The sequence below is a fragment of the Thamnophis sirtalis genome, unplaced genomic scaffold (genome assembly GCF_051295495.1).
Source record: "Thamnophis sirtalis isolate CommonGarterSnake01/CBP01778 unplaced genomic scaffold, rThaSir2_p1.2 scaffold_1, whole genome shotgun sequence".
NCBI classification, from domain to species: Eukaryota; Metazoa; Chordata; class Lepidosauria; order Squamata; family Natricidae; genus Thamnophis; species Thamnophis sirtalis.
In genome coordinates, this window is record NW_028261381.1 from 147,281,544 (window position 1) to 147,295,351 (window position 13,808).

General features: G+C 37.3%; 1 protein-coding gene across 2 annotated transcripts in view; it reads right to left on the reverse strand.

Moving 5' to 3' along the window:
• Positions 1 to 822: 822 nt before the first annotated feature.
• JAG2 (jagged canonical Notch ligand 2) overlaps positions 823 to 13,808 on the reverse strand; it is a 77,757-nt gene continuing 64,771 nt past the window's right edge. For both annotated transcript variants that reach the window (XM_087727216.1, XM_014072245.2), the window contains 4 exons: positions 11,188 to 11,436; positions 7,525 to 7,653; positions 4,537 to 4,696; positions 823 to 3,382 (listed from right to left, as the gene is read on the reverse strand). In XM_087727216.1, the coding sequence (XP_087583342.1) occupies positions 2,901 to 3,382; positions 4,537 to 4,696; positions 7,525 to 7,653; positions 11,188 to 11,436 (1,020 nt within the window). In that variant the 3' untranslated portion in view covers positions 823 to 2,900. The remainder of the gene's footprint in view (positions 3,383 to 4,536; positions 4,697 to 7,524; positions 7,654 to 11,187; positions 11,437 to 13,808) is intronic.

A 13,808-nucleotide genomic window follows, 5' to 3' on the forward strand; every position in this document is an offset into this window, starting at 1 on the left:
AAAGGTATTATATTGCACACAAGAGGGACAGGTGTCAGGTAAGGAGGGATAGCTGAGTGATCCAAATGTTAGATGCCTACAGGTAATTCTTTGGGTTCTAAGAAAACATGGTGTTGTGCAATTTATTTGTGAATATGGACATGGCTCGGCAGTACTAATCTGGAAGTGAAGAAACTAGCAGATTTGGGGCACTGAAAATCCATTGTTATAGAAACTGTGTTATTCTGAAATACTATTCACTTAGTTTTTGTTAGGCTCTATCTTTAAACCTGGTGATGGCATAGCAAACTTGCATCCACCCAAGGAAGTGAGGTTTCAGGAATATTAAAACCAGGGGAAGGCCTACAATACATAAGAATCAACGCAGAAAGGTTTTCAAAGATTCATTAATAGTACTGAAGCCTATTGCTCTCCTGAGGGTTAATTAATCTGGTTGATGAAAGTACATAAACATACACAGAGAACAACAAAAGGCCAAAAGGAATACAGTGTACCTAAGTTGATTGGGGAATGGACCTACTATACCTAACTGGAAAACAATTTGGACTGGATTTTTTTGGGGGGGGAAGATGGATCAACAACAGGAGTTTATGATTCTGGGGAATAAGATACAATTATTGGGAAAATTCTGAACTAAGAAAGTTTTCTTTTTTCTTTTTAAGTTCTGACTCCATCCAGATTACTAAAATTTCTTTGCTCTGCATTCAAGAAACAACTTATTTGTATTTTACATGAAGGCTCAGACTCCTCCAATTTCTCCCCTTGGCCTTTCAAAATACCACAGGTGACAAGGAAGACATTTGAAAAGCACTGTTTCAAATGTTATATATATATAAAATGAGGGAAATAGTTTTATTAGGCTTTGGAAGACAGCAGTATTGCAATACAAAATAAAATTACAATAGCAACAAAACTGAATTTTGAGAGTTGCATAGGAAAAAGACACTGCAGCCCTGGGAGTAGAAAGATGGGGTGATTCAGAGATTCCAAACCATTCTGAACACTTAAGTACAGAGTCGGGGCAAAAATTTCAACTACTGACATTGTTATAAAATGCTTTAATAAATAGTTTTCATCTGAAAACTACAGAAGAACATGTCAAACAAAATGTACTGCACAGAAGTTTTTGCAAAGCAATTCCTGCGTTCATGTATAAAAAGTGGTTCCAAAATGGCCAAGACATTGAAATATTTGCTTCCTTTGCAATTACAGGATAACCCACTTAACATAGGGTTTTTATCAGTAATTAAAATAAAGGTATAGCTCATTTTTTTAAATAATAAAGCCTTTTTTAAAAAAAAGAACCCCACAAATGATGCATAAGCCTTCTATTAGGAATAACAATTTCTCCTGAGATTTTCCATCATGTAAGATGGAACCAGATGTTACAACCAACGTAAAGCTGAGTGAGAAGAGCAGGCCTCTATTCTCTCCACATGCATCTAGCGACCCCAAACACATGACATGATGCTGCTGTGCTGTGGGTTTACCTGCCTCCACAAGTAGCAGCTAATGAATGACACAGAGGCAGGAAACTCAATTCAGTGGCATCACCCCATCTAACTCCAAGAAACACTAGTTATCAGGGATAAAGGAAAGAATCCCAGAGCTAATTGATAATTGCCAGGTTTCTGCTGCACCACCAGATCCAGCATATTTGCCAACATGTTTTCAGCGTGAATAAGCATAACAAACAAGAAATGAGAAGAATATTGTTCCCTTCATTAGGCCTGTATTTAAAAAAATGCAAAAAAAGCAATACCACATGTAATAGAGACATTCATAAGAAAAAGAATATTGCCCTGTCATCTTTATGCTGTACAGGATACTTACTCTCTGTGTCTTGAGATGCGAGGAAACACCTTGGATCTATTTACATGTGAAATGGTTGCGATACATTGAAAAAAAGTACAAAAAGTGACCAACAGTTTCCCAACATTAATTATAGTAACATCATTTTCTAATATGAACATAATACCAAAATAAGGTTTTTGTATCTTTTTTTTAGAAACTGCCATAAAACTTCCCTTTCTGCGACATAAATTAAAAAGGAATGACATTTAAAAAGATCAAAAATATTTTTTAAGTTATTAACTCAAATATACAGAAGTGATTCATTTAAATATGTACATATTTACAAAAATGCACTTGCACAATCTGAAAATAAACTGTTATCAGTCTGAGAGAACCAAATATCTTCTTGTGGTAAACTTAGATGGGCATGGCAGTCTTTGACAGTTGCTATTGAGACAGAAAGATGATATTTCAAGGCACTTGGTATGTGCTTCAATACTGCATTTCTAAGGTAATTAAACCAAATTGACAGATTAAATTAAAAAGGCCACTTATTCTAACCAATCACAGTTTGAAAGATCTCTATAGATTTTCTTCTGTTCACAGAATAAGGCAATCTTTTTTTCAAGGGGACAAACTTGTAGAAGTATAGAGAGAAGTTTTTAGTAAATATTAACAAGAACACTTCTTGTTTTCTTCCTTAAGTTCAGCAACTTCCTCAACCAGGAGGATTCCAAGCCACTGTTGTAACAAGTTAAAAAAAAAAAATCCCCTCCATTTTGTAAACAATGTTAAGCTTTCTGTGATAAACCTTTTGAATTGAAAATACAAACTTCTCTCCTCTGCCTTACAAGTATATTCTAAGTAAAATTTACAAAAATAGCAACTATCAAAGATTACTCTATCATCTGACAGTCATTGAATAATTTATACAAGGTTAAAAGAAACAAAATAAAGTTTTTATTTATTTTAATTTTTTTTATTCAAAATAAAGTAACTATGAATATTTGACTTCAGACAGTTAAGTCTTTTATGCACATTGGAGATGCCAATTTCTCCATTTTTGTTTTAAACGTAAGCAATGTAGTCATGGTCCAAACACAGATTTAGTCTCTTCCACCTTCAAGATTTTTTGTGTTCACATTTTTTACAGATCTGTTGTCCATTTTGGTTGTCTGAAGAGTGTTCTTAACAGGACTATTCTCTAATGAGTCCATTGCTACCTTTGTTGTCAAAGGTTTAGAGAGTTTTTGAGAGAGGAATTTGTCCATTTCCATAACCTCTTTTTCTTCTTCCTCCTCTTCCTCCTCTTCCTCATACTCTGTGTACTCCTCTACCCCATCGTAAGTTCTTTTTTGAGGAGATATAAAATTTTTCTGTTCATAATGAATGCCTTTATGACTGTAAGGTCTATCTATAGGATTCCAAATAGGGTTTAGAGGTGCCCACTGATTATTTGTAGCCTCTTCACTGGATGGGCGGTTTCTTTCTCTCTCTTTTCTTCTCTTTCGTGTCCACCACACACAAATTATTATGCAGGTTATCCATACAATACTAAAAACTACACAGAGGATTGGAACCAGATAATCTAGAAAGCAAAGCAAACACAACTTAGAAAGGGAATCCTGAAACTATTTCCAGTGCAAATGAAATCTCCAAAAGGCAGAATAAACACCATTTGCAGTGAGCCATGCAATCAATGAATTGTTTTGCAAAACTAATGAGTCAGGACCCAGGAAGCAACTATCATATTTATACTGAATTTTTAATAAGGGCTGCTTTCAAATGGCATTAAATGTCTGCTTCAATTTATTAACAGTCACAAAATATCTATCTATCATTATCCGAGAAAATATAAAGTAGATGAGCACATAGAACTTCTTAATAGTCAAGATGTTATTTAAAAAAAGGAAATCTGTATTATAACTATGTATCTAATTTGTTTGTCATTTGAAATACCTGTGCACAATTTATGACACAGTGATTTTAAGCACATTTGGACATAGAAGAACAGTCTTTCAATGCAAAATATTGGAATTATTTTTTGAACCAACTCCCCCCCCCCCCAAAAGAAGAGTGGTTGGAATGTTATTCCTGTCACTGCTCCTTGCAGAACTTGAGTGAAATGGTCATGATTTGGGGAAGGGGGCATTCTCCACTTCTACAACATAACACAATCAATAAATTTAAAGTGGAAAGTTATATGGATAGACATGTGGAAAAGGCATTTATTTTAGTACTTACACAATTTCCTATTTATAATTGATTCCTTCTTTCTATGGGCAAGTATAGAAGGAATATGGGTAAATGCATTTCAATAAAAAAAGGAAAGACAGAATTTTTACTTACATTTTTAACTTAAGCATCGCTACTATAGAACATTAAAAAAAATCAAAACCAAACCTCAGTGCTTAAAAGATGTTCAAACAAAAATGAAACACAATAGTCCATTTCTATTTTACATTCTAAGCAAACTACTATGGTTTTTTTTTTTTAAAACATGACTGACAATTTGGTTAAGGGAAGGGATTGCTAAGTGAAACCATGATTATGCTTACAACCTTACTTCAATTTTCTTTTGCCTTACTGACCTGCAAAGGTTGTAAGTGCAAAGCTTAGTCATAAAATTACTTTTTCATTACCACGGTAACTGCAAACAGTAGCTAAAGAAGTAGTACCTATACTATGAAATCAGTATATTCTGAGATAGGCATTCTGTCTCAAATGCATATTTCATCTTACCTGATGAAGAAGAATTCCCAACTACTATGGTCTCTATTTTGACTTCTGTTACTGCAAGCATAACTGTGCTGTTTTGCCGTCTTGTAATTGCATTTACTATAGTATTGGCAGCATTCTGTATGAGACTATTATCCGTCTCGTCCTGATGCAAGATGAAAGACTAGGAAGAAAAGGCAAACAGGAAACTTACATTTAAAAGTTACATTTAAATTTATTGAGATTGATGATGGGGAACTTGAGAATTCCAGTTGACTGTTGTGGCATGAAGATTGGTTTCAAGCTAATATGAAAATAAGATAAAAGGTAAAGGTTTCCCTTCTCTAGTCAGGTCCGACTTTGGGCACAATGCTTATTTCAGTTGTTTGGCCAAGGGAATCAGTGTTGTCTGAAGACATTTCCATAGTCATGTGGCCAGCATGGCTATACACCAAAGGCTGTTACCTTCCTAACAAAGAAGTATTTATTAATCAAGCATTCTTTCAAACTGCTAGGTGGGCAGTTATAATATGAAACTATTATACTGATATAATTCTTATAATATAATACTTAAGTATATTCTTATACTAATAGTCATCTTCCTTCCCTCCTCCCTCCCTTTTCTATAGTAGCCTAATTGACTCCTCAATCCAGTTGACTCAACTGCTTACATATTGAAGATATCTTATTATTTACAGCAAACTAAACTGAATTAACATTTAAAAGTTTTTGATGTATTATCTAGCTAGATAGTTGCATTAATGATATAATCTGATACATGTACTACATAAACTTTCTTCAATTTGTATCATAGATGCAACCATAGTTGAGTTGGGCAACTTAGCTAAGAATGATCAGCCAAAATTATTCAGTCAAAACAATGTCATCAAGCAGTCTTCAGTCCCTTCAAACCACTTTTCTTAGTTTCTAGGCTGAACTCACCTTATTACCTTTCTGGTATTCAAGGCACTTTAGTTCAACCAGACAAGATAAATCTGATTTATATAGCTGCCTATCTTGCAAATGTTATTCCCGTCAGTTAACAGTATTTTAAAAGGCATAATAAATGAAATTAAAAAAAAAACAGCAAAAGAAAAGGATAGGCAATATATAACTGAGAAACTCAACAACCAATCCAACTAGGCTCAATTAGCTTACCAATCCCCATGTCTGAAAAAATAGCTAGGGCTCAACAGCTTTCAAAATGGCTAATAGGGTCAAAGTTAGCCTAATATCATGTCCTATGGTGTCCCACAGGGCTGGCTCAACAGAAAAAAATGTGCTTCATGAGTTGTATACAATGCTATTATCTTATCAATAGGGCCTGGAACATATCCCTCCTGGCAGATTTGGGATAGGCAGAGACAACTGGAAAAAGGCAAAAAACAGCTGTGTGCCATGAACACTTTATAGATGGCAACCAGCACTCTGAATTGCACTAAGAAGCCTACTAGAAGCCAATGCTGTTTGCATAGTGAAAATATAACATGGCCACATTTATATCGCTGATTGCTTATGCTGCTGAATTCTGGACCAACTCCAACTCTTGGATGTTCTTCAAGAACACCTCCATGTAGATCACACTGCAGTAATTCATATGGGAGGTGACCAAAGCATGAGTGACTATGTGCAGTGCTTCTCCAGAGATCATCCATCAGCATGATTAATGCAGTCCCACACTGGGGACTGAAACCTGAAAGAGATCTAAATAATCCACTTCCTCAAGATTGTGCTCTGAAGCTGCAGCACAACCATCCTAGGAACAATTTTCTCTAAAAAGGGAAGAGATGGGATGAATGTGGGCAAATGGCATGGGTTTTGGTTTTTTTCAGTAGATACTTTTTGGAAAGGAAGTAAATCACCCACTTCTAGTCTTGTACACTGACTAACCTAATTTTAAGAGTAAAACAGTGGAAAGGTCAGTCTACCATTGTAATTTATTAATTAAAAGCAAATCAAACTCCTTTCGTATTGCTCAAGGAGTAAGTAGAAAATAATTTAACAGGGAAACACCCAGCTGTTTATAAGAGCCGAGGTGGCACAGTGGTTAGGGTGCAGTACTGCAGGCCACTTCAGCTGACTGCTATCTGCAGTTCAGCGGTTCTAATCTCACCGGCTCAAGGTTGACTCAGCCTTCCATCCTTCCGAGGTGGGTGAAATGAGGACCCAGACTGTGGGGGCGATATGCTGACTCTGTAAACCGCTTAGAGAGGGCTGAAAGCCCTATGAAGCGGTATATAAGTCTAACTAACTGCTATAAGTACCCCATGATATAAAAGAACCTTGCATTTCCATTGTCTTAGCCATGAAAGGATCACGTTTTGATATACTAACTTCTTTGTATCATTTTATTGTTCCAATTTTGGTATCAAATTCTATCTATTACAGGTAGTCCTCGACTTGTGACCTGCTGCTTAGCGACTATTCCAAGTTACAATAGATCTCCCCATGTCTACTTAACTATATATGCCCGATCATCCTATGGTGAAATCTAGAATAATTTTTATAAATGCTAAAAATACTTTTATCTTTTGGCCTTGAACAAAGGTATATCAAGCAGGTTAGCACCAAAATTAATTAAAAACAGGTGACAAATAATTAAAAATAGCAAACAGTTATGCTGAAAGCAAATCTAACACCCACACATTCTCTGCATTTTCTTTCATCTCTTAAACTGAATCACACTCCATTTCCATTTGCATAAGTCACACATCTGTCTTTAATAACTGAATGAACATTCACTTTATATGGACCTGAAGGGATTCTTTCTCTTTCACTGAAGAAAGAGACAAACCCTTTCTCCTTCTGGGTCATATCAACACTTACGTTCTTTCTTTGTTCAACATTCTGCCCTTTTCTTGGACAGATTCACTCATAATAAGCCAGTTCTCAATAATAATCAGCTCATTATCCAAATCTTGGGTAGTTCTTACTATATCTACTAAGCAAAATACAGCCTGGCATTACCCAGAAAGGACATTTATTTAAACTTAACAAAAATGTAATACTTACAACAGCGACTTCCACTGCATTCTCTATGGAGGATAGGTCACACAACACTAACAATATTTTTTCACTAGAAACAGATCTAGTTGCTGGTAAATATCTTATTTCAGAGCATACATTTTCAACAGTAGTGCCCTAAGAAAAGAAAAATGTAACAACGGGAAATAAAAATTAAAGTGCATATTTATTTTATAGAAAATTTAAACTATTAAACAAAAAGAAAATCAGTGTTATAACTTAACAACATATGGAAAGTTCTTATGTTATAATCTATATAAGTAATATTAGAAACACTATTCTCATATTCAGCAATCTCACTGGACTGCTATACACTTTACTGGAGATTCATTCATTTCATTCATTCATTTATTATATTTATATGCTGCCCTTTTCCCCCGAAGGGGACTCAGGGCGGCTAACAAATCAAATCAGGGAAGGGGGGGGGGTACAGACAAAAAATAAAAAATAAACGATACATAATACATAATTTAAAAACACAGATATGGAAGGAGATAGTGCATGACATTTTGACAAATATATTTTTTTCCCCTACCTCTAAAGCAAAAAGAAGAGATAGTGGCCAGAAATGAGGTTCTGGTAGTCATCTGCAAAAGATGCACCCTTTTCCCTTCTCCCAGAAAACAAAACATTAATGCTTAAAGATGCTGGCTAAGAAAGCAGGAGATGGTGAGTTCTAATCTAGAAAATTGGCTGGGTGTCTTTGGGCTAGTCACTTTCTCTCACAGGGTTGTTGTAGGGTAAAAAGGAAGAAGGAGTATTGTGTTGACCATTGTATTACTACATCTTGTTAATAAAAGTGGGTTAAAAATCAAATCAGACCAGATCAAATCATAAATAAAGAAGTGTGGATGGTGGAGAATCTGAAAATAAAGTTTGGTGAACTGGAGGCAAAGCATAATCCTTATAACTAATTCTCTCAAGATAAATACTTTCCAAATAATATGGGTAGTCCTCGATTTACAACAGTTCATTTAGTGACCATTCAGAAATACAAACAGCACTGAAAAATGTGACTTATGACCATTTTTCACTCTTATGACCATTGCAGCATCCCATGGTCATATGATTTACATTTGAATGCTTGACAATTGACTCACATTTATGATGGGTGCAATGTCATATGAGTCATGTGATCCGCTTTTGCGACCTTGTGATAAGCAAAGTCAATGGGAAAGCCAGATTCATTTAACAACCATGTTACTAATTTAAGAACTGCAGTGATTCACTTAACAAATATAAGAAAAGTAAAATGGAGCAAACTTACTTAACAAATTTCTCACTTAACAACATAAATATTGGGCTCAGTTGAGGACTACCTGTAGTGTGAATGCCATTACTTCTAATAAACAGCAGAGTAATATGAAATCTACAATTTCAACAAAGGGTAAGAATGAAGATAGCTGGCAAAGTTTCTATCACAAAGAAATATGAATGTGAAACAGAGTAAATTCCTAGTTTGGTAACCAATTTCAACTTCTATCCTTTGAAGACGCTTTTAAAAACAAGAACAAGCTACAAAAGCTAGGATTTTGTCATCTAATTCAAGTGGACATAGTTTATCACCAAGAATAATAAAAGAAAGATGACATTCTAGATAATTCCTTCTGACACATATACTATCCTCTAGGTGTCCAAATCCAAAATGCAAAGGAGCACATTAGATCTACCAATTACACATTTTGCTTACTCATCCACATGAGTACAGAAAAGGCAAAACTTCCAGCATGTCAAAAGTGACATCATGGCTATGAGGAATATTAAATATTAGGGAGAAAAATATAGGATACGCATAAGATGAGAGATTTATGACTTGAAAATGGAAAAAACACTTGGGTGTGGGTCAAGTAATGAGAGTTTTAGGATGCATTAGAAGAAAGACTACCGTATTTTTCAGAGTATAAGACGCACTGGAGTATAAGATGCACCAAGATTTTGAAGAGGCAAATAAAAAAAAAAAGCTTCTGCACTCTGTAGACCTCCCCAAAATGGCCCATTTTTTGTCAAAAAAAGGGCATGAATAGCCCTTAGGAAGTTTACAGAGTGCTCCTGGAGGCTGGGGAACAAGCAAAAAACAAGCCCGTTTTTCGCGAAAACAGCACCTTTTGTCAAAAAAAGGGCACGCATAGCCTTTAGGTGGCTTATAGAGTGCTCCTGGGGGCTGGGCAAAAATTCTGCCTTCCCTAGCCCCCCAGGAACACTCTACAAGCATCCAAAAGGCTATGCATGGCCATTTTGGTGAAGGGAGCGGAGTTTCAGGAAGCCAAAAATGCTGTATTCAGTGTATAAGATGCACCCAGATTTTCACCCTCTTTTTTGAGGGAAAAAGGTGCATCTTATGCTCCAAAAATATGGTATATCAAAGATACATAAAAGTATCTTAGTCATAAAACATAAAACACCTTATTCTCTTCTGTTCTAGTTTGTTGAGATCAAACCCAGAATACTATGTACAATCCAGGGTACTGCATTTCCGGTATACTGATGGGTCAATACACGTTCAGAGGATGGTGAGAAACATGTCATTATACTCTATAAGGGCAAGTTGAAGGAATTTAGAATGTTACATTTGGAGAAAAGAAGATTGTGAAAAGACATTTTATCAATGTTTAGGTACATTAAAAATGGCATAAAATCATAGTCAGGAAATTGTTTCCATTTTTACAGAATCAATCAGGATGTTGACTAAATGGATCAAAATAGGTATGTATAAAAAATACCTGAATTCTCATTTATATTATTTTTTCCACTTAAGGATTCCAATTCTTCAACAACCAAAATATTTTCAAGAAATGCAGAGAAGAAATGTACCAGTCACAGAGTTTTGTCCTCTACTCTCTTGAGTATCACAAGAAATTCCTCTAAGAAGAATTCAATTATTAAGAAACAATTTGATATTCCACCCAAAATGTAGTAACTGACCATGGTGGCTATGAATGGGAAAATGTGAAGATCAGAACAAATTAAGTGTGATGGGGATAGGATCCAAAATCTTTGTAAAATTTGGCCTGCTTCCAAAATTGTTGCATTTCCTTTCCAAGTGATACAGATGGAATGGTAGCACAAGGAAGCTACACCAGCTGACCAAATAGAACCCATCCTGCCAAAAAGCTCATTCCACAAAAGGCCAAATAATAGGCAAATTCTGAAAAAGATATGCAAGTAAGGTCATTCCCAAAAGACCTTTGGAAATTTTGAAGTCCCAATATATTCCAGGAAGAATATATAAATAATTTACTCAATACTTGTAGCAGAAGCAAACTTGGAACCGATTATAATAATATTTTACTATTTTTCCACACATCTACCTAATTTTTTATATCAAAAGCTGGTGACAATCTTAAATAAGACACATGGAATCCTTCACAATTAGAAAAAATGATTTTATACAAGACAGCTGATTTTTAGTAACATTCCACATAACCAGACAGAAATAGTTTTCTAAGAAAAAGATCAGTACACAATACCAACAGACTTCAAAATAAAATGAAACTTTCTCTCTCACTGCCTTCAAAGCAGAGGACAAAAAACAGAAATGGTAAAAGTGCTACATGCAATAACAATTAGAGTTTTGCTAGCAACATGATCAATTACAAAACAGTAGGATGTGTGAAACATTAGCAAAATTTAAACAAAACTTAAATGTCTTACCTGGGGTACTTTATCTCTGTTAAAAATCAGAGTAATTCTTGCACAGCTGTTGTCCAAGTGGCCCGAATTAGGGAAGCACTTGATGTTAACAAGTAGAGGTTCTGATTCACTGCATTCTCCCCAGTCAATGCAAGGTGGTTGGAAACATTTGATGTATGAATTTTCTTGGCATTCTTGGCCTCTAGGACATTGGTAACTAGAACGGTCCCCATGTTTGGTAAGCAAACAAGATTTCCTTCCACACCATACCTAGAATTTAATACAGACCTATTGATTTCAATGGACTATAAAAGGAAACACTAAAGGAGATTTACAATTAATTCCTATCACTGTCTGTTCATGCCATTCAATTCTTGTTTCTTATCTACATGTAGTCCTCAGTTAATAATGGTAACTGGAATTGAAATGGTGTACAAGTAGGCTGGTGACATGTGGCCACTGTTCCCTCTAAGGTGCGCGCCTGCACGGCCGCGCACATGGAAAGAAATCCCCGCGCAGGACTTTTCAACTCCCGCGCAGAGATTTCTTTCATAGCAAACGTGGGGAAGTCCTCTGCAGGCAGCTAGAACTGGCCGCCCGCAAAGGACCTCCCCAGAGGAATCTCATGTCCTGCAGCCCAAACTTTCTCCTCCCAGCAACTTGGCCTGTTGGATACAGTTGTGGCGGGGGAAGAATGGGCTGGGTGGGCTGGCTGGCTGGGGAGGGGGGAGCCCTTTAAAGCCCTGCTGCCGCGTCTTCCCAGCAAGACTTCCTTTCGGCTCGCGGTTTCCCTTGCCTGCCTTAACCAAAGCTTGGCGCCCCGCCTCTGCTTTCGCTCTCCCTCCCTCAGCTGTGCAGCAGCAGCAGCTCTCAGCCTAGGGCGTCACACAGGCTGTGGAAGGAGGGGGAGGAGGAGGGAACCAAAGAGAGGCTTTTAGGGGCCTGCGCCCCACAGCCAGGACCGTCCTTGCGCCTCAAGCCGCGTTTCTTCGTGCAAAGCCCTTCGGGCGTCAGGCGGAGCTCTCGGGTTGCCCAAACCAGTTCCTCCCAGGTTCAAAACTACGGAGGGAGGAACTGGATTGGGCAACCCGCGCTCACACACACACATAAACACATACACACAGAGAGAGATTCGGCTGCGTCCGGCTCATTTGCAAAAAGCCCAGAAAAGGAAGTCGGTCGGGGGCAGAGGAGGGGGGGGAGACCCGTCGGAGAAACCGACGGTCCCGAGGCCGGAGGAGGGGGGTTCTTCCCCAGACAGGGCTCCCCAGGAGAGGGAGAGGCACCCCTCCCCCATCTCCCTACTGTCAATGTCGCACAGGAGGGCTGTTTCTATCTCGGTGCTTTCATGGAGAGTCAGCGAGAGATCCAAGCCGTCCAGCGAAGGCAGACTGCTGTTTAGTAAGAATGTTTTAAATATTGCATTTCAGCTTATTTGTCATGGATTGGTGATCAACCTACTTGCAAATACAAATTCTTTTTCATATGGTGTGCTGGTGCTCTGCAGATTTTATTTGATTTTAGAAAAAGAAAATAAAGGCTTCTTGGTCCACCTGGACCGGAAAGTCAAAATCCAGAAAATTAACCTTGTTTAGGAAAGTTTTGCACTGATGGAAAAATAGTGTTTTCCAGTGAAAGTTTTTTCCCTACTTTTCCTTGTTTGCTTTTTTGGCCTCTATTCCTTCTCTACTCTCCTCTTTTCTTTCTTCCTTTTTTCTTCCTTTTTTCTTTCCTTCCTTCCTTCCTTCTTCCTTCCTTTCCTCTTTCTCTCTCTTTCTTTTTTCTGCCTCTTTTTCTTATCCTCCCACCCTCCTCTCCCCTTTCTTTTTCTCTTTCTCCTCTTTCCTTTTTTGTCTCTCCCTCTGTCTCTGTTTTTCTCTCCCTCTCCCTTCTTTCCTTCCTCCCTTCCTTCCTCTCCCCTCTTTGTTTGCTTCTTTAAGTGCTCCAATTGCTAATCTACATCAGTTGGTAATTTATTCATAACTTGCTAAATCACTGCAGACTATTGGATAGTAAGGGGGAAAGTATAGTCCTCAACTTACAACAGTTCACTTAATGACTAAAGCTACATCAGCACTGAAAAAAGTGAATTACAGCTGTTCTTCACACATGATCATTGCAGCATCCCCATAGTCATAGGATCAAAATTTGGATCTTTGGCAACTGCCTCATATTTATGACGGTTACAGTGTCCTGGGGTCACCTTTTGCAACCATCTGCCAAGGAAAGTCAGTAGGAAAGTCAGACTGACTTAACAACCAGGTTACTGATTTAACCGCAGTGATTCACTTAACTGTAGCAAGAAAGGTTGTAAAATGGGGCAAAACTCACTTAACAAATGTCTCATTTAGCAATAGAAACTTTGGGCTCAATTATGGTCGTAGATTGAGGACTACCTGTATAGGGAGATTTCTTTACTTAATGGATATTTACATGGTAGAATTGAGTTTCAAATAACACTAATTTCGTTGTCTTGGGTGACATCTATGAAAAAAATCCAGGTGCTCAGGTATGAAAATGTGCTGCTCAAACACTATACTTTTCCGCTCACACTGAAAAAAAATTAGAGGGAACATTGCATGTGGCTTCCACACAGTTGGGGTAGCTGCTACTGGGCAGGAGAGGGTGCACGAGTGGTAGGT